This window comes from Arachis hypogaea, chromosome 17 (assembly GCF_003086295.3).
Source record: "Arachis hypogaea cultivar Tifrunner chromosome 17, arahy.Tifrunner.gnm2.J5K5, whole genome shotgun sequence".
Classification (NCBI taxonomy): Eukaryota; Viridiplantae; Streptophyta; class Magnoliopsida; order Fabales; family Fabaceae; genus Arachis; species Arachis hypogaea.
The window spans coordinates 60,960,578-60,978,452 of record NC_092052.1 but is presented as its reverse complement, the minus strand read 5'-3'; the positions used below and the strand labels follow the sequence as shown (position 1 = coordinate 60,978,452).

General features: G+C 38.5%; 1 protein-coding gene and 1 long non-coding RNA gene across 4 annotated transcripts; one reads left to right on the top strand and one right to left on the bottom strand.

Annotated features, from left to right (window-relative positions):
* Nucleotides 1-2,823: 2,823 nt before the first annotated feature.
* Nucleotides 2,824-4,025, bottom strand: LOC112763341 (uncharacterized). Its single transcript, XM_025809038.1, has 2 exons — nt 3,611-4,025; nt 2,824-3,536 (listed from the first exon to the last, which is right to left on the bottom strand). Exons 1-2 carry the CDS (start codon nt 4,023-4,025, stop codon nt 2,824-2,826), a joined length of 1,128 nt encoding a protein of 375 aa, XP_025664823.1.
* A 3,629-nt stretch (nt 4,026-7,654) lies between these two features.
* LOC140180962 (uncharacterized) lies at nt 7,655-11,767 on the top strand. 3 transcript variants are annotated; one of them, XR_011875265.1, is made up of 3 exons: nt 7,655-8,444; nt 8,535-8,719; nt 10,869-11,362. It is a non-coding gene; the product is annotated as an uncharacterized lncRNA (long non-coding RNA). The 3 variants fall into 3 exon arrangements; XR_011875266.1 differs by lacking the exon at nt 10,869-11,362 and adding an exon at nt 11,558-11,767 and having other exon boundaries at nt 7,695-8,444; XR_011875267.1 differs by having other exon boundaries at nt 7,704-8,444; nt 10,968-11,362.
* Nucleotides 11,768-17,875: the final 6,108 nt, after the last annotated feature.

Below are 17,875 nucleotides of genomic sequence, written 5' to 3'. Positions count from 1 at the left end.
CTACCAAATAATAAATTTTGCCCTCAAAATTTTGTGATTACCTGAGAAAAGCTCGGGGTAATCCTTTCGCATCTCGGACTCCAATTCCCAAGTATGCTCTTCAACTCCTGCTCACTCCCAAGCTACTTTAACCAACTGAACTTCTTTTCCTCGCAGCTTCTTCACACTAGTGTCATCAATATGCACCGGTGTTACTTGAAAAGTCAAATTCTTCCTCAACTCAACCGACCCAGGCTCTAACACATGAACCACATCCGACGTGTACTTACGGAGTTGTGACATGTGGAATACGTCATGCAAGTTAGACAGATGAGGTGGCAAGGCTACTTGATACGCCACCAGCCCGAATTGCCTTAGAATCTCAAATGTCCAATGAACCTCGGATTCAAATTCTTGGTCTTAATCGCTCTTCCGATCCCAGTTGTCGGTGTAACTCTTAGAAATATGTGCTCTCCCACTTCAAATTCTAACGGTTTCTGTCTCTGATCCGCGTAACTTTTCTGTCGACTCTAGGAAGTTAGAATTCTCTCTCGAATTTTCTTAATCTTTTCAGTAGTCTCAACTACCAAATCCGGACCCAAAACGCTCACTTCACCCGACTCATACCAACAAAGTGGAGATTGGCATTTCCATCCATACAAGGCTTCATACAGAGCCATCCCAATGCTCGCATGAAGCTATTGTTGTACGCAAATTTCACCAATGGCATGTAACGGTCCCAACTTCTGGGTTGATCCAATACACACGCTCTCAGCATATCTTCCAACGTCTGAATATTTCTTTTCGATTGTCCGTCAGTTTGCAGATAATATGCGGTACTGAGACATAGCTTCGTACCGAAAGCTCTTTGAAAAGCTCCCCAAAACCTTGATGTGAATTGGGGATCACGGTTCGACACTATGCTCGATGGTACACCATGAAACCTTACGATCTCCTTAATATACAACCTCGCCAACTCCTCCATTGAACAACTTATTCGGATAGGTAGAAAATGAGCGGATTTGGTTAAGCGATCCACGATCACCCAAACCGCATCAAATCCCGAACTAGTTCTCGGTAAACCGGTCACAAAGTTCATTGCGATTCCTTCCCACTTCCACTGAGGAATCTCAAGGGGCTGTAGCATTCCCGACGGTTTCTGATGCTCTATCTTCACTTTCTGACACATCAGCCACCTGGATACCACTGTAGCTACATCACCTTTCATTCCAGGCCGCCAGAACATCTTCTTTAAGTCATAATACATCTTCGTACTTCGAGGATGAATAGAAAACCCACTATTGTGAGCTTCCGATAACAAGTCTTCCCTCAAACTCCTGATATCTGGTATACAAATTCTCCCCTTATATCTCCACAACCCTTCGTCATCTTTGGTGAATTCTTCATGCCTCTTCCCACCAACTGGTTGAAATAATTGCTGAAGCTTTTGCTCATCTTGCTGAGCCTTCTGAATCTCTGTTTTAAAGGTACTCGAGATCTGCAAATGATTCAAGCAAGCTCTTCCGGCAACTTCACCAATGTCTAACTTAAGATCCACAAACTTATCCACTAGCTCTTCTTCCTTTATCCTCATCCAAGCTATTGTTATGGACTTCCGACTCAGAGCATCTGCTACCACATTCGCCTTTCCAGGGTGATAACTCAACTCAAAATCATAATCTTTAAGCAACTCCATCCACATTCTCTGGCGCATATTAAGCTCTTTCTGATCAAAGATGTACTTGAGACTCTTATGATCAGAAAAGACGCTAAACCTTACTCCGTACAAGTGGTGTCTCCAAATCTTTAAGGCAAACACAATTGCCGCCAATTCCAAATCATGAGTGGGGTACTTCACCTCATGCGGTCTCAGCTGACGTGATGCGTAAGCCACCACATTTTGGTGTTGCATCAACACGCAACCCAAACCCTTCAGTGACGCATCACAATATACTTCAAATGGTTAATGCGGTTCTGGCAAGATTAAAACAGGTGCTGAAGTTAACTTTTGCTTCAAAGTCTGAAAGCTTTCTTCACACTCCGACGTCCACACAAATGGCACCTCTTTCCTTGTTAATTTCATCATCGGTAGCGCAATCCGGGAAAATCCTTCAATAAATCTCCGGTAATATCCGGCTAAACCCAAGAAACTTCGGACTTCCATCACCGTCGTTGGTCTTTCCCATTCCATCACCGCTTCTACCTTAGAAGGATCTACCGCTATTTCCCCTTTGCTCACCACATGACCTAAGAACTTTACTTCCTCCTTCTAGAACTCACACTTCGACAACTTAGAATACAACTTCTGCTCCTTTAAGATTTGCAACACAATCCTCAAGTGTTCCTCATTCTCCTTTGTCGTCTTGGAATAAACTAAGATGTCGTCTATGAAAACCACCACGAATTTGTCCAAAACGGGACGAAAGACCTTGTTCATTTAATCCATAAAAACAGTAGGTGCATTCGTTAATCCAAAGGACATCACCGCAAACTCGTAGTGTCCATAGCGCATCCTAAATGCAGTTTTAGGGATATTATCCTCATTCACCCTTATTTGATGGTAACTGAATCTCAAATCGATTTTGGAAATCACCCCAACTCCTTGCAATTGATCCATCAAGTCATCTATCCTTAGCAGCGGGTACTTATTCTTCACAGTTACTTTGTTCAACTGTCGGTAGTCCACACACAGTCGCATCCCTCCATCCTTCTTTTTCACCAATAAAACTGTCGCTCCCTACGATGATACACTCAGTCGGATGAACCTCTTGTTCAAAAGCTCTTCCAACTGAGTCTTTAATTCAGCCAGCTCTATCGGAGCCATTCTATATGGCGCAATCGACACTAGTCCAGCTCCAGGCACCAATTCAATCCAAATTCAATCTCCCTTTGAGGTGAAAACTCAGGGATATCTTCCGGGAATACCTCCAAAAAGTCTCTAACCACCGGAATCTGATCTATGTTCTGGGCATCACCTAACACATTAGCAGTCAACAAGATATAACCTTGACACTCCTCCCCACTACAGTGCACCATTACAGAGTTCAAGTAATACCCGTCAGCTATCACTGCTCCATTTTCTCCTTTCGGCATAAACTGAATCAACCGTTCAAAACAATCCAACAAAACTCGGTTCTTCGACAGCAAATCAAACCCCAATATCATCTCCAACCCAACCATTGGTAAATAGATCAAATCATGCATGAAGTCTCTACCCTCAAACTTGAAACCTACTTGCCTACACCCTGACCTAGTCATAACTGTCTGATGCGGAGTATGTACATGCAAATCAAATGCTAACTCTGACACTTTCAAGCCTAGTTCCTCAACTTTAGCAAACAAAATAAACGAATGCGATGCTCCAGTATCATATAATGCAATTAAGATTTTATCACTAATTAGACATATACCTCTCATCAACAGATCTGCCTTAGAAGCATCCATGGCGTTCACAGCAAAAACTCGTCCCTGATGCTGACTCTGGCCCGCGTTCGGGTTCCTTCCACGGGTGCAATCCCTCGCAATGTGGCCAGGCAACCCACAGTTGAAGCAACCACCTAAACCAATCTTGCATGAGTCATATGGATGAAACACCCACAACGCACACAAGTCAAATCCATAGAAATCTTACTCTGATTTTCTCTCCCTTTGCCACGCTGAAACTGATCCTGAGTATTCTTTCTGAAGCCTCCTTGACCTTGAGGCGCATATCCTCCTCTCTTGAAAATTTGACCCCTCGGATGGAAATACTTGTCATGTCCCCGACTAGAACTCCCTCTGTGAGTCTCCTTGGATGAAGCTACCGTCTTGGCATACTCTTCCACCACTCTAGCCTTCTTCACCAAGTCGGAGAAGGTACGAATCTCCATAGGAGCCATAGCAGTCATACTGTTGTCCTTCAAGCCTCTTTGGTACTTGATACACTTCCAACTCTCGTAGGTCTCCGGGGCACATTGACATACCCTAGAAAACCTACAAAGCTCCTCAAACTTGCTTGTGTAGTCTGCCACTGACAAGGAACCTTGCTTCAGCTGCATAAGTTCCATCTCCTTCGCTTCTCTTGCAGACTCCGGAAATACTTCTTGAAGAAGGCCGTATGAGAAACATCCTACGGAACATCAGCGTTCTGAAGCTGTAGCAAGCGGCACTCTGCTTTCCACCAGTGCTGGGCCTCTCCCGCAACCTGATACGCGACAAATTCAACATATTGATTATTCGAAACGTGCTGCGCCTATAAAGCATGCTCCATGGCCTGAAACCAGTTGTCCGCTTCAGTAGGATTGGTTGATCCTCGAAAAATTGGTGGATGAACCTTGAAAAATGTTGCCAAGGTCATCAGAACACCTCCCATGTTATCGCCGTTTCCCTCAGCATTATCATTTGCATTCCCTTCACCATTCCCGTTGCCATTTCTGACCGGTTGGCCTAACCTCTGCACAGCTTGCAGAATCGCAGCAACATTAGCTTCCATGGTGTTTTCCAGATTACCCATGGCCGCCATGAATTCGGCATGGTTCTCAGCTGGTTGCTCATTCCTACTTTCTCATGAACGTGCTCGACCTCGTTCGCGAGTGGCCATTAGGATTCCTGTCTACACCAAATAATCGATATCAAGGTGATCAGTCTCAATATCAAAAGCCTAGTGCTTCAATTATCCCAAACAGGCACTCACAAACAAGCATGCTATGCAATATCAAACAGATAACCTAATAGCATCAAAGAAAAGACACACACAGAGTATGCAATGAAGCACAATCAGTCCATCCCTCAGGCTCACGAGGACGAATCGTCCTGATACCACTAAATGTAACATCCTAATTAGCCTAAGCTTTACCTCGTGTCGTAAAGCAAAGGTTAATCAAAAGTTACGACAGTTCTGAGCTCATACGTATAATATATATAGAAAGAATTAATATAAACTAGAAACCCGATGAAGGATGTAGCTCAAAAACAAGATTTGAAAATCGCAAAACGTACTAACAAAGCTTCTAACCTAAAGCACAAGATATAGATAAGACATAGCAAAAGATAGTAGTATAATGTCATAAGAATCTAGCCACGGCTCATAGAGTTTAAGCCGGCTAGCCATATACAGACTATACAGAAACCAGACAGTAAAAAGAGCTTATACAAGTTTTGTTCTCACAATATATGCCTCTAGGCTAAAGCAAAATACAAAAGTGAGAGATATATAAACAGAATAAATAAAAAAACTCCAAAAGATTCCAAGATCCTCCGCTTCTGTCACCATCCAAGCAACTTACCGAGGTGGGTTGCGACCTACATCTGAAAAACACAATAGAAATATGGTATGAGAACCGGAGGTTCTCAGTATAGTAACAGTGCCCAGTGATGTAGGATATAAGACCCCGGGACGCCAAAGGCAATCCTAGACTTCATATCCATTACAAGATTTCAACTTAAGGCATAACTAAAATAACAAGGCATATATATAAATCTTAGCATAAATAAATCGGGTAATCTATCTTAGGGGATTTCTATTCTAACCAAACACCGCTGTCCCACAGCCTTCACCAACCTATTCTCCATGTGATCCCATTGCCACCGCCTTTCGAACCTCCTCAATCCCAGTAGAAATCACAATTAATTACAATGCAAGTAAAACACAAGTAGAAGCATATAAGGCAAGTAATTCAAGTAAGCAAATAGGCATGTTATACAAATAGGCAAGCCATTACAAGTATTCAAAGCATACAAATAGATAGAAAATGCATATGATGAATGCCTGCCCTATTGGCTGTGATATCACATTGTCGGTTCAACTGCCAACCGGACATATCTCCATGGAGATGTTGCCCTTCGGAATCATCATTGGGAACCCCCGAGATATAGTGCTCGGATCACTGTCCAGAGTTTTGCGCCTGCACGCTCTATTGATTCGAAGGGATGCGAGTGGAATACTCTTGCCACAGACCTCACATCTCAATGCAAGCAGGACGAACCACCGCCCTTACGCCACCGCCGCTACCTCGACAGGAGGGATCCAACCGCCGTCCCTGCCGGGTGCATAGCGTCTCATAATCTCAATTTAAAATAGTAGTTCAGTTGTTTTTCATAAAACATTTTCAATACAACAATGATTTATCATTGCACATTCGAGTCCTCGACTCAATTCACATTTCAATTCCGAACTCAACAGTTCATCAGTTTTCATTTCGCATATCAGTCTACCTTCACACGCCATCAAACCATCCTCAGTACGCCTGAAACCTAAGCATCCGTTTGCTAATTTTTCATAATACTCATCAACTAAAACCCTTAGGTTAATTCCCATGTTCTCATGCCCAAAATTATGTCCAAAAGCCTTAAAATGGTGTCATAGAAGCTTATAATTTTGTTGGGAAGGTGAAATAGTTGAAAACAAAACTTAAATTTGAGAAACAGGGCGTGTGCGTACGCACAGGGGTGTTCGCGCGCACGCCCTAGAGAAGATTTAAAACGTGTGCGTACGCATAGAGGTGTGCATACGCACAGGTACAAAAATTCACAATTTCTGTTCATTCGCACAAGCTGTGCGAGTGCCCTCAACAGAATGACCTCCCCAACGTGTGCGTGCGCACAGGTTGCAATTCCTCATTGGGTATGTGCGCGCACAAGCTGTGCTAGCGCTGTGAACAGATTGCCTGCCTCTGCGTGTACGTATGCACAGTTCTGTGTGTGCGCACAGGTTAAAAATTTCGCAGAGGTGTGCGTGCGGATAAGGCTATGCGTGTGCACATACCAAAAATCACAAAATTCTGCAACTTTGCAGAATTTCATATTTTTACGCCAATCTTTGAATGATCATAACTTCCTCTACAAAAATCCAAATCTTACAATCTTTATATCGATTTAAAGAGTTTTCAATAAGCTTTAATTTCATACAATTTTCAACCAATTTTGAAAATCGAGGCATAAGTTATGGTCAGACAAAGTTTACCAAAAACCAACTTTTCCCAAGAATCACAATTTACCAAATTTTCCAAAATCCTCAAACCACATCCAACCAAAACAAAACCTGTAACAACCCTAATTTTTAAAAATCAAATAATTAGTTATTTGTGATTTATTTTATTTGTTGAAAATTTCATTTTAAGAAAATTATTTTACTAAAGGTTATTAGATAGAGTTTCATGATAATTAAAGTTTAAATTAATTAGAATTTTATTATAATCTTTATTATAATTGATTATTTCACATAATTTCAGTAATTGAAAAATAAGAAAGAATTGTATAATTTAATTTAAATAACTTTTATTATGAATAATTTATGATTTAATTCAAATTCCTTATTTTTAGAGAATAATTTATTAAGAATGATTAAATTGATTTTATAAATCCTTTAAGTTTAAGTTAATTAATATTTTTGTGTAATCTTACTACAATTGATTATTTTATATAATTTGGAATTAACTTATGATAATAGAAAAAAAATAATAAAAAGTTATATCATTTAATTTGAATGATTAATATTAAATTTGAACTATATTTTAAAAAAATGTGATTAATATATTTATTTTATAATTTAAATTAGAAATAATTGATTGAACATAACAATATATTGATAAATAATGTTCCTAAATATTTTTAATAGAGTATATTTAATTTTAAAATTACTCTACCCTTCAATTTTATCAAAATATTTATTCATAGCTATCCTTTATTCTTTTATAAAATTCTAATTTCTAATCCTAAATCCCAAAATCTCAAAATTCATTCAGAATCCCTAATTTTCCCAATTCCTAACCCTAACAGATGCAGCCTCACCGTCCTCCTTCAACGTAACAAACACACACGAACTCACCCTCTCTCCCTTAGCTTCACCGCGGCACACACACACTCAGAACACTACACCCACTCAGCCCACACCCCTTCCGTCACACACCCACACACTGTGAACGGAGTTACATCGCGTCCAGCCCGCCTCACCACCGCCGCCGCCATTATTGCCGACGAAGAAGGATGCCGTCGATGCTGTTCAAGGAGAAAAGAGGAACCGAGCGAGACCCAGGGGAAGAAGGAGCCTCTGATGCGTCGCCACCGCGCTTGGGTGCTGCTGTTGAAGCCACTCCTGCCGCCGCTGCTACTAGGGTTTGTCGCCGTTGATGAAGCTTCAGCCGCCGCTGAGGAAGGGAGGTCGAACACCGTCGCTGGGAAGGAGGCTTGGCCGTCACCGAACAGAACGCGACAGTACTGAGAGACATCACCATTGTTGACGCTGGAGCTCGACAAGGGCTGTAGCACCGTCGCCAAACCACCGCGCCGCCATAGCTGTCTCCGGGAAGGTCGTTGGAGCTTGCTGAGGATATTGTTCTGGTTCTGAAGCAATTCATCCACGTCAGTGCTCATTTTTATCCTCTGTTCTTCCTCTGCCTCTGGGTTTTGTGAGTTGCCGGAGCTCTCTGTCACTGGGAACCAACATTCGAGCTGCCCAGGAAACCACCCTTAGAACTACTACTGTTTTGGTGAGCTCTGTCCCCTGTTTCTGCTTCCTTGTCCTACCTATTTGTTTCTATTTTGAAGCTTGTCCCTGAAACTATTTGTATTATATAAAGAGATTATTGTAAATTACCTTGCCACCGCCGTTACTGGAGGTAGCTGCCGACTCTATTTGGAGACTGCTGCTAAGCCACCACCGAAGCTAAGAACAGGTGCTGGGATTCGATGGAGCACCGCTGCTGCTGTGAATTCGTAATATTTGGTTTACCACGTTTAAATTCTTCAATTACAGCTAATTGAGGTAGGGGATTTATTTTTAAAGTTAAACGTTTTTAATTTAGAATGCCTAAAAAGTTATTTGGATAAGTGCAAATGGTTAACAATGGTTAAGAATTTCTTAATTGACATGAATGACTTGAAATGCATTTGGAATTAGTTGGTAGTTGTGATTATTTTGAGTTGTGACTGAAATTAGATGCTGTTGTGAATAATGATTAAATTAGTGTAATTTATTAAATTGAAATATGCTGAGTTAATTATTGAAAAGCTGTCGTATAGATAATTGATGAATTGAGTTTGGATTATTGCTGTGAATGTGATTGGTTTTGTTGTTATGAGAGATTAATTGGTGGAATAAGCTTGGGTTGAGGTTGTGAAATTTGGATTAAGTTTGATGATATTTTAGTGTTTCAATTGGAGTATTGAATTCAGGTTATGGCTGTGAATGTATTTGGGTTTTGTTATTGTGAGTGTTTGAAGCTGTAATTGATATTGATTTTTCATATTTTGATGGAATTGTTGAAAAATTCTGGTTCTATGTGATTATACTGAATTAGTTGAGTTGTGTGGCTGTATTCTTATTATTGAGCATAAGTGCTTGTTGTTATTTTTAGTTATCTGATGTAATGAAACGGCTGTGATACTAACAACGACTGATTGGAATTAGCTTTGATGGTTGTTAAAGTTGATTCATGATTAATTAGAATTAAGTTTGAGAACTGTTAAAAGATTGAAGTTTGATTACCAAATCATTCTCTTCAAATTTGACTTTTAAAACAAAATAGTAACTTTGCTAAAGAGTAAATGACATTAAAATAATTAGAATTATGAAAGGCTGATTTTTGGTATTACTAGTTGATTGAGTTTAATTTTGAAAGGATTCTATGATATGTGAAAAGTAAATATGAATTGATGAGATTGGAGTTGGATTGATGGATTAGTTAGAATTATGGAGTATGATTGATTTGTTAATTATTATGAATTGTGAATGTCTGATTGATTGAGAATTACCTGTTTGGAAATTGTTGAGAAAAGGGCTGGTGATTTGTGGAGAAAGAGGGAACCCGTAAGGGTGGCTAAGTTCGAGTTTTAGGGGAGGTGCTGTCGAAATTTTATAAAATCTGAGGTTTTATTTGAAAAGTTATTTTAGAAGATTTGGATTTGGAAAATGATATTATTTAAGTTTTATTTAGTTAAGAAAAGAATTATTCTATTTTGAAGTCGATTTACCAAGAAAAGGTTTATATTTCAAAAATAAATTATTTAAGAAAGAAACCATGTTTTGAGATTGAATTAATATGAAAAGAATTATGTTTTGGGTTTAAAATAAAGGATTGCTATTTAGAAGTTTGATGAATTTATAATATTTGAATTTGAATAGTAAAGAGAGATGATTTTTGAATCTTTGGGAAGTTAGTAAACTTGAAAAGGAGTTTTATTTAATTACTTCTAATGAAAGGTCTATGTTTCGAATTTGAGTTATCTAAGAAAGAAATTATGTTTTGAGTTTGATTCAATATAGAAAAAAAGTTATGATTTGGGCTTAAAGTAAAGGATTACCTTTTAGAGATTTGTGAATTTATATTATAACATTTGAGTTGGAATAGTAAAGAGAAAGATGATTTTCTTGAGTCTTTTGATAGAGAATTAAACTGGAAAACAATTTTAAAGTTGGTTCGAGTTAAGATTTGCTAAAGTAGAAATTATGAAATGATTTGATGATTAAGATTTTTATAGACAAATGCCTGAGGAATTAAGAAAGGTTTAAGGAAAATTATTAAGAATTTAAAGGGGAAAAGAGAATGGGGAACTGATATATGGATTGTTGAGTTTTAGAAAGGAAAATGAAAAGTGATAAAAGGCGGGAAAACCCCACGAACTGTTAGTTGTTTAGCTATGGGGAAAACCCATAAATTGATAATTGGTTAAATTCGGGAAGTATCCACAAACTGAATGATCATTGATCTCGGGAAAACCTATAAATTTTTATTTGTTTTAAATGCAGGAAAACCCACGAATTGATAATCATTGATTACGGGAATAACCCACTAACTGTTATATGTTGATCTCGGGTATAACCCACGAACTGAGGATCATTGTATTATTGTGTATTGATCTCGGGTATAGCCCACGAACTGAGGATCATGTTTGTTGTTGTATGTTGATCTTAGGGAAACTCACGAACTGAGGATCATTGTTTTGTTTGTGAATTGATCTCGGGGACGCCCACGAATTGAGGATAACTGTTTCCCCTTGTGCGTATATTATAGGGTCGAGCTTTGTGCCGATTGCTGGTAGTCACGAAGGAGTGGTATTCTTACCACCGACACATATGCACTAAGGACACAAAGGGAAGCCATATCTGGGACTTGTTCCTAGGTAATGTCGGGCTGCAGGGTGTAAACCGACACGTGAGCTCATGGCCTGCTTAGGACAGACATGCATCATAGTGATTGTGCATTTGCATTTGGTTGTGTTTGCTTGTATTACTTCTCAGTGATTGTGTTGTTTGTTTTATTGTGATTTGTTTGTGTGTTGAATTGAGTTTCTTACTTGTGCTAGTAGTCTGTGAATGTATAGAGATGATTAATAACTATTTGTTGTGACTGAGAATCAATTATGTGGCTGAAAGATATTTGATATGACAAATTTTGTGATTGAGATCTGTTTTGGGTTTAGGAATTTAAAGAAAGTAATTATTTATCTAAAGTAAGACTAAAAAGTATTTCAAAGGGTTTGACGAAGAGGGTTTATTAAGCAAAGTTAATTATTTGCATGTTAATCATTACTTTTACGGCATTCCCATTCCCTACTGAGAACGTGTGGTTTGTTCTCACCCCAAAATCTTCCACCCTTTCAGTGACACAGGTTCAAAGACTCAGTTTGAAACTGCGGGCGATTGTTATACTATATTTATAAGTTAAGTTGTTTTCATAGAGTTCCCTCGCCTTTGTAGCTTTAGTTTTTATTTTATGCAGAGGGATAGGAATTGTACTGAATTTTATTTAAATTCTTTTATATAATATTTATTATTATTAATAACTATGTGATTATTATTGCTTGTTGATTCTTTAACATGATTTTAATGAACAAAAACAAAATTTTCTGGCTTTTTATTAAAAATTGAAACGCGATATCGAACTAAAGGCTTAATATTAAATAGTTAATAAAGAAAACAGGTCAGTAACGCCTTACTTTTGGTATGATCATGATGTACTGGAAGTTGGATCGTTATAAAACCAAACTCCCATTTTCAACGCAATCTACCCTCTTGGGTTACAATTTACCATTCATATCAAATTTTCCACCACACTTCATCATTTTCAATCTCAATTATCAAACATATACATCACAAACAATTTTCCCATCATCACATGCATCCATCATCATTATATCACTATCAATCTCCATCATCAAACTCATTCATGCTTTATGTTAAAACTCAATAATATTCATTCATCCAAACTCATAATACATCATATCTCAACATCATTAATCAACAACATTACCAATATTAATTCATCAAACCTCATTCAACCAATCAACATCAACAACCACATCAAATCAAACCTATTCTATAGGTCACTAGCCTAAGTGTCCATGAATATTATATACTACATAGAGGAAATCGAAACCATACCTTGGCCAATTTCCTATATGAACCAAAACTCCAAATTTAGCACAACAATGATCACCAACAAGCTTTCCAACATAATCCAAGCCACCAACAATCACCAAAGGCCTCCAAACTCACAATAATCAAACTATATACACATAAATCATCACAAATCAACCTAGGGCTCATTATAATTGAAATTTCACAAGGGTTCAAGACCTCTTACCTTTTCCAATATCTTTGAAAGCCAAAATCCAATGCTAAGCAAAGATTAGAGTGAACCTAAACACCCAAAAATCACAAAACCTTACTTAATCAAAAATCCTAAACTCGAAATTTTGAAGAGAATAACTGAGAGAATTTTGAGCTTTTGTTTCCAGTTTCTTGTATGGGTCTTGTAGAGCTCTTCACAAGAAACGCGTAGCTGCAAACGGTGCAGCGATCGGAGCTCTATAACTCAAGATATGAGCTTGAGAAGATGAAGATGAATAGTGTCAATGGAGTGTTTTCTTCTTCTTCTCTTCTCAGCTGTGTGGGTGTGTTTGTAAGTGTTTCATGCTAAAATGGGTTCACTTATGAACCTTTTATATGTTGGGCTTGGGCCCAACTTGGGTCCGGTCCAACCCATTAGCGTTTATAGCCCGTTCGGCCCAACTTCGGGCCAAACCTTTAAAATTAACGCCCGGTTTTCGACTTTTATTATTTTTCTAAGGTTTTTTACTGTTTTCACTTTTTCTTGCGCAGTACCAGGCAGACATGAACCGGTTCAACCGGTTCAACTGTCGATTCATGGTTTTTCATCGTTTTTCGTAGAAAACACATTTTCTAACTCAGAAAAACCTACTGAGTCCAAAAATCACATTTAAATCCTCAAATTCTCATGCTAAATTTTTGGACTCTATTTTGGGCAATATTAATTAACTGATTAGACGGTTAATTTATCGCGGTTCTTACACTCTCCCCTTACTTCACCCTCAAGCTACCACCCTTCCTAGTCCCTTCTCATTTCTAGGCTTACTCTAAGGATTTAGGACTTAAAGGGTAAGAATGGAGGCTTGATGGGATATTTTTATGGAAAAATGAATTTCTCCAAAACACCCAAATCTAACCGGCAAGTGCACCGGGTCGCATCAAGTAATAATAACTCACGGGAGTGAGGTCGATCCCACAGGGATTGAAGGATTGAGCAATTTTAGTTTAGTGGTTGATTTAGTCAAGCGAATCAAGATTTGGTTGAGAGATTTATGATTTGCAGAATTTAAATTGCATAGAAAGTAAAGGGAATGGGTAATTTGCATGAAATTAAAGAGAACTGAAATTTAAAGTGCTGAATCATAAAGAACAAGAAATTAAATGGCAGAAACTTAGAACACAAGAAATGTAAATTGCAGAATCTTAAAGTGCAAGTAATGTAAATGGCTTGAATTGTAAAGGGAATTGGGAATTGGATTTGCAGAAATTTAACAAGGAAAAGTAAAATTGCAACAAGCAGAGGAATAAAGGATGACTTGAATTGAACCGGATCTTAAAACAGAAATGTAAATGAGATTAAAAAAAAAACATTAAACAGAGGATGTAGAATTGAAATCCAGATCTCAGGACCTAAGAGACTAGATAACCAAGTCTAGATCTCAATACCTTCTTAGATCCAACAAGAACAATTGCAAAGAAATTGTAAATTGCAAAGAAAGTAGATGAAGAAGCAATTAACCGAAACTGAAATTCAATTAAGCAGAGAATTAAACAAGATCCCAAGGTGAGATTGAAACAGAAGTTCTTCAATTCTCCACCCAAGATCCGAAGCAAGAAAATTAAAGAGTGCTGGGTAAGAACAAGGAAGAAGAGAGATCAATTCTCCTCCCCAGTTCTCCTGAATTAAAACAACAATGCTAGAATGTAAAAGTGAACTCCCAATCAAACCAGAAAAGAAAGCTCTATATGAAAACTAAAAAGGGAAGCTCCCTTAAAAACTTAAATCCTATGCTACTTATACACTTTCTTCAAATGGTCTTCAAGCCTTCAATTGGGCCTTTGCTCTTGATGGAATTGGGTTGATAGAGGCCTTGGTTGATTGCTCTTGGAGTTTGGAGAAGAACCGAATTGAACCGGGTTGGAATCATGAAAGCTTGAGTAAAAGTTTGAGTAAAAGTTTGAGGCTAACTTTTACTCCAACTTTTCACATCAGCCACCCTTCTTTGCTGATACCAACGTTACGTTGGGGCAAAAGTTAGGGGTCAAACTTTTGCTCCAACGTTGGCCTCCCCTTCCATACTCATGGCGCCAACGTTAGCCAAAAAGTTAGAGACTAACGTTGGCGCAAACTTTTGCTCTCCAAGGTGTGTTTTTCATGCGCCAATGTTAGCCAAAAAGTTAGGGGCTAACGTTGGCGCAAACTTTTGCTCTCCAGGGTGTTGATTTCTGATGCCAAAAGCTTGCCAAAAAGTTTGAGGCTAACTTGTGCTCCAGCTTTTTGTCCAAAAGTTTGCACAAAAGTTTGAGGCTAACTTTTGCTCCAGCTTTTTGCTCCCTGGTTCATTTTCACTTATTCCAAAAGTTTGAGCTAAAGTTTGAGGCAAACTTTTGCTCAAACTTTTTGTCCTCTCTTCCTCCTAGCCATTCCTCCTTGCTTCAACCTTTCTCCAAGCTTTCTTCACCTATCATTAATCAACCAAACACATCAAAGCTATGCTCAAAATCATGAGATATTCATTCTTTCATAATATGTGACAATTATAGCATAAATCCTCATGAAATAGCATGAATTCATACATGGTTGATTAAATTAAAGGAAGCATGAAAATCTACCCAATTGGCTTGCTTATGGCTCAAGAAAGTGCATAAATCAATTGAAAACAAAAGAAAAAGGCTAGTGAAACTAGGCTAAGATGACTTGTCATCACAACACCAAACTTAAAGCTTGCTTGTCCCCAAGCAAGGAATGAATTTTGCTCAATGGTTCTTTCAATTAAGACGGATTGAAGAACAACTTGTAAGGTCCTGTGAGTGAAGTGATCAAGTAACAGTGGGGTGAACTCTAAATCATATGCTAATACAAGGGCTTCAGTGCTCACTAGTCCTCACATATTGGGAGTCTTAGGTCTTAGGATTTTCATCCAAATGGTATCATGGAGATCTCTTTATATGTAGTCACCTTGAAGCAGCTTATAGTTTCTTTGCTTTGGCCTTGACTCTAAGTGTCATGTCTCAAAGCGGATCTTTAGATAAGCTTTCAATCAATACTCCTAAACCAGTTGGTTTTAAGGTATTAGGTGTTAAAGCACCCCTAAGGATTTACTTGCTCAAGCCTCTTTCTTTGACACAACTCAACCACAAGCATTTACTAGGCTAACAACTCTTTGAGTCATTGTTTCTTCTTTCTTTTCTGCCTAGTAATTGATGCTCAGAGCCTTGGGCCATATTCTTTTTTTGCTTTTGTATTTTCTTTCTTTTGTTTGCTGCTTCTTGGATCAATAAATATTTGAGAATCTCCACAACACTTCTTTGAACTTCATGTCCTGCCTATGAGCTCCCATGCAAGTTTTCACAAGCATGCAACCTCAATACATAATCATACAACTAGAACCGCCACTTCTCCTAATCTTTTGCTTGCCTCAAAATTGTTTAATTCCTCAATCCTTCTTTTCAAAGAACTTTCATGTGATGCATTTTTTTGAATATTGAGTGCAAACAAGTTTTGAAGAGAAAAATGTTGTGAATGATCAAGCATCTTGCTTATTGAATTACAGAAAAACTATGCTATGCAGACAGATAATCAGGGAAACTAAACCACTCTCAATCATAGCAGTGTTTGATGTAAGATAATCACTTAACAATACAACCTTTTGGAGTTCGCTTGCTTTACTCCTCATCATCATCATCACTGATCCACACATTCCTCTTTCATTTTTTTGGTTGATGATGCTTAATCCTCCCAAAAGCTTGTATGATGCTCTGCAATGATATTGAAAGTTGCTTGTTCCCCAAGCACTTGAGAAATGGTTAGCATGCATGATTTATTTGTGGGCCTTTGTACTTACTTTGGTGTGGGAACACCAAACTTAGTACCTTGCCAATGGTTCTCATGCATCAGATTAACCATGTGTAAAACTCTTTTTTTTTTCTTTTTCGAAAGTGATAAAACTGAAAACTAGGAAACAGCAGAATAGTTAACTAGTTCATCCAACATGCTTGAAGCCAGCATTATGCAGAAAGTGAGAATGTGTTTTATGATGGGATTTTGGTGAAACACCAAACTTAGAATCCTTCATTCTCCTTTAGATTGTTTTGGTGCGCAACACCAAACTTAGCTTCTTGCAATATAGATAAAACTAAGTAACCTTTTTATTGAAATAGCTATGAAAAAAAAGTTACCTCAGGTTGGGTTACCTCCCAACAAAGCGCTTCTTTATTGTCACTAGCTTGACATCCTTCATTCTTTGATCATGGAAGTTGAGGCTTCTGTTGCCTTAGGTTTCCTCCTCTTGCTATGGGCTTCCTTCCCTCTTTTTCTCTTTCCATAGCCTTCTTACTTTCCTCCATGACTCCCTTCTCTTTCAATCCAGCATCCTTTTCATGGCTCTTTGGGTTCAGAGTCCCCTTCTTCTCACCCAATTCAGCAAGGTTTTGAACTAGTTGTTCCATCTGCCTTTCAAGTCTTCTGAGTGAGGCCTCTTGGTTCTTGCTTATCATCTCTTGATGTTTCTTTATTTCTTCCTGCTCTATTGCCATCATTTCTTGAATTTTCATGAACCTCTCCATCAGCATTTCTAGAATATAGATTCTTTGAAAGGTTGGAAGTGGTTGTGGCTGTGTCAATTGTGGCGGTCGATGAAGGTCATTTTGGGCGAATGGTGAGGTAGGACGGGGTTGGAAGTGTGTGTGATTGTTGTTGTGGGGGTGTGTTTTATGTTGATTTTTGAAGCTGGGATTGTTGCAGTTGAAGTCCCTTGGTCTTTGGTTTTGGTTCTCAACCCCCCTCCCATTAGAATGAGTTCTCCAAGGTGGATTGTACACATCATTCTGAGGCCTGTGTTGGAGCACGCTAGAGTGATTGCTTGGAGATTGTAGTTGCTCATAACTTTGTTGCTCATGGTTAATGACCCCAAAACTGTGTTCAGCTTGATTACACCCATATGAGCTTTGAGTCAGGTTGTATGTATGTACTACAGCATGTCTCAACTCAGTGATTTTTCTGGCCATCATGTCTAGTTGTTGTAGAGTCTGCTGATGCATCTGCTTGTTTTGGCTTATGACTGCACGAGCACCTTCAATTTCTTTCTCTTGTGTGAATGGATGCACTTCTGCCTCTGGCTTAACAACTCTCTGTGATGGGTTCAACTTGATTAGGAGTTCACTCATCAGTTCTTCCCATCCGATAATGCTTCCTTGTGGAAAAGCTTCAAACCATTGGGCAACATCATTCATGGCTATGGATAGTTGCTTCGAACTATGGGTTACATTATCATCCAAGGTGGGGATATTACTCTCATGATTGCTAGAATTTGTTGAGTTCCCCTCCATATCTGCACAGTCACAAACAATTCAAGTGATGATTGAATATTT

What these genes read in the sequence shown, in the direction of transcription:
- LOC112763341 (XM_025809038.1), bottom strand. Translation starts at nt 4,025, where the DNA reads ATGGAACTTATGCAGCTGAAGCAAGGTTCCTTGTCAGTGGCAGACTAC. An exon ending in CAAAGGGAGAGAAAATCAGA is followed by an intron (nt 3,537 to 3,610) that starts GTAAGATTTCTA and finishes AGATTGGTTTAG; the next exon opens with GTGGTTGCTTCAACTGTGGG.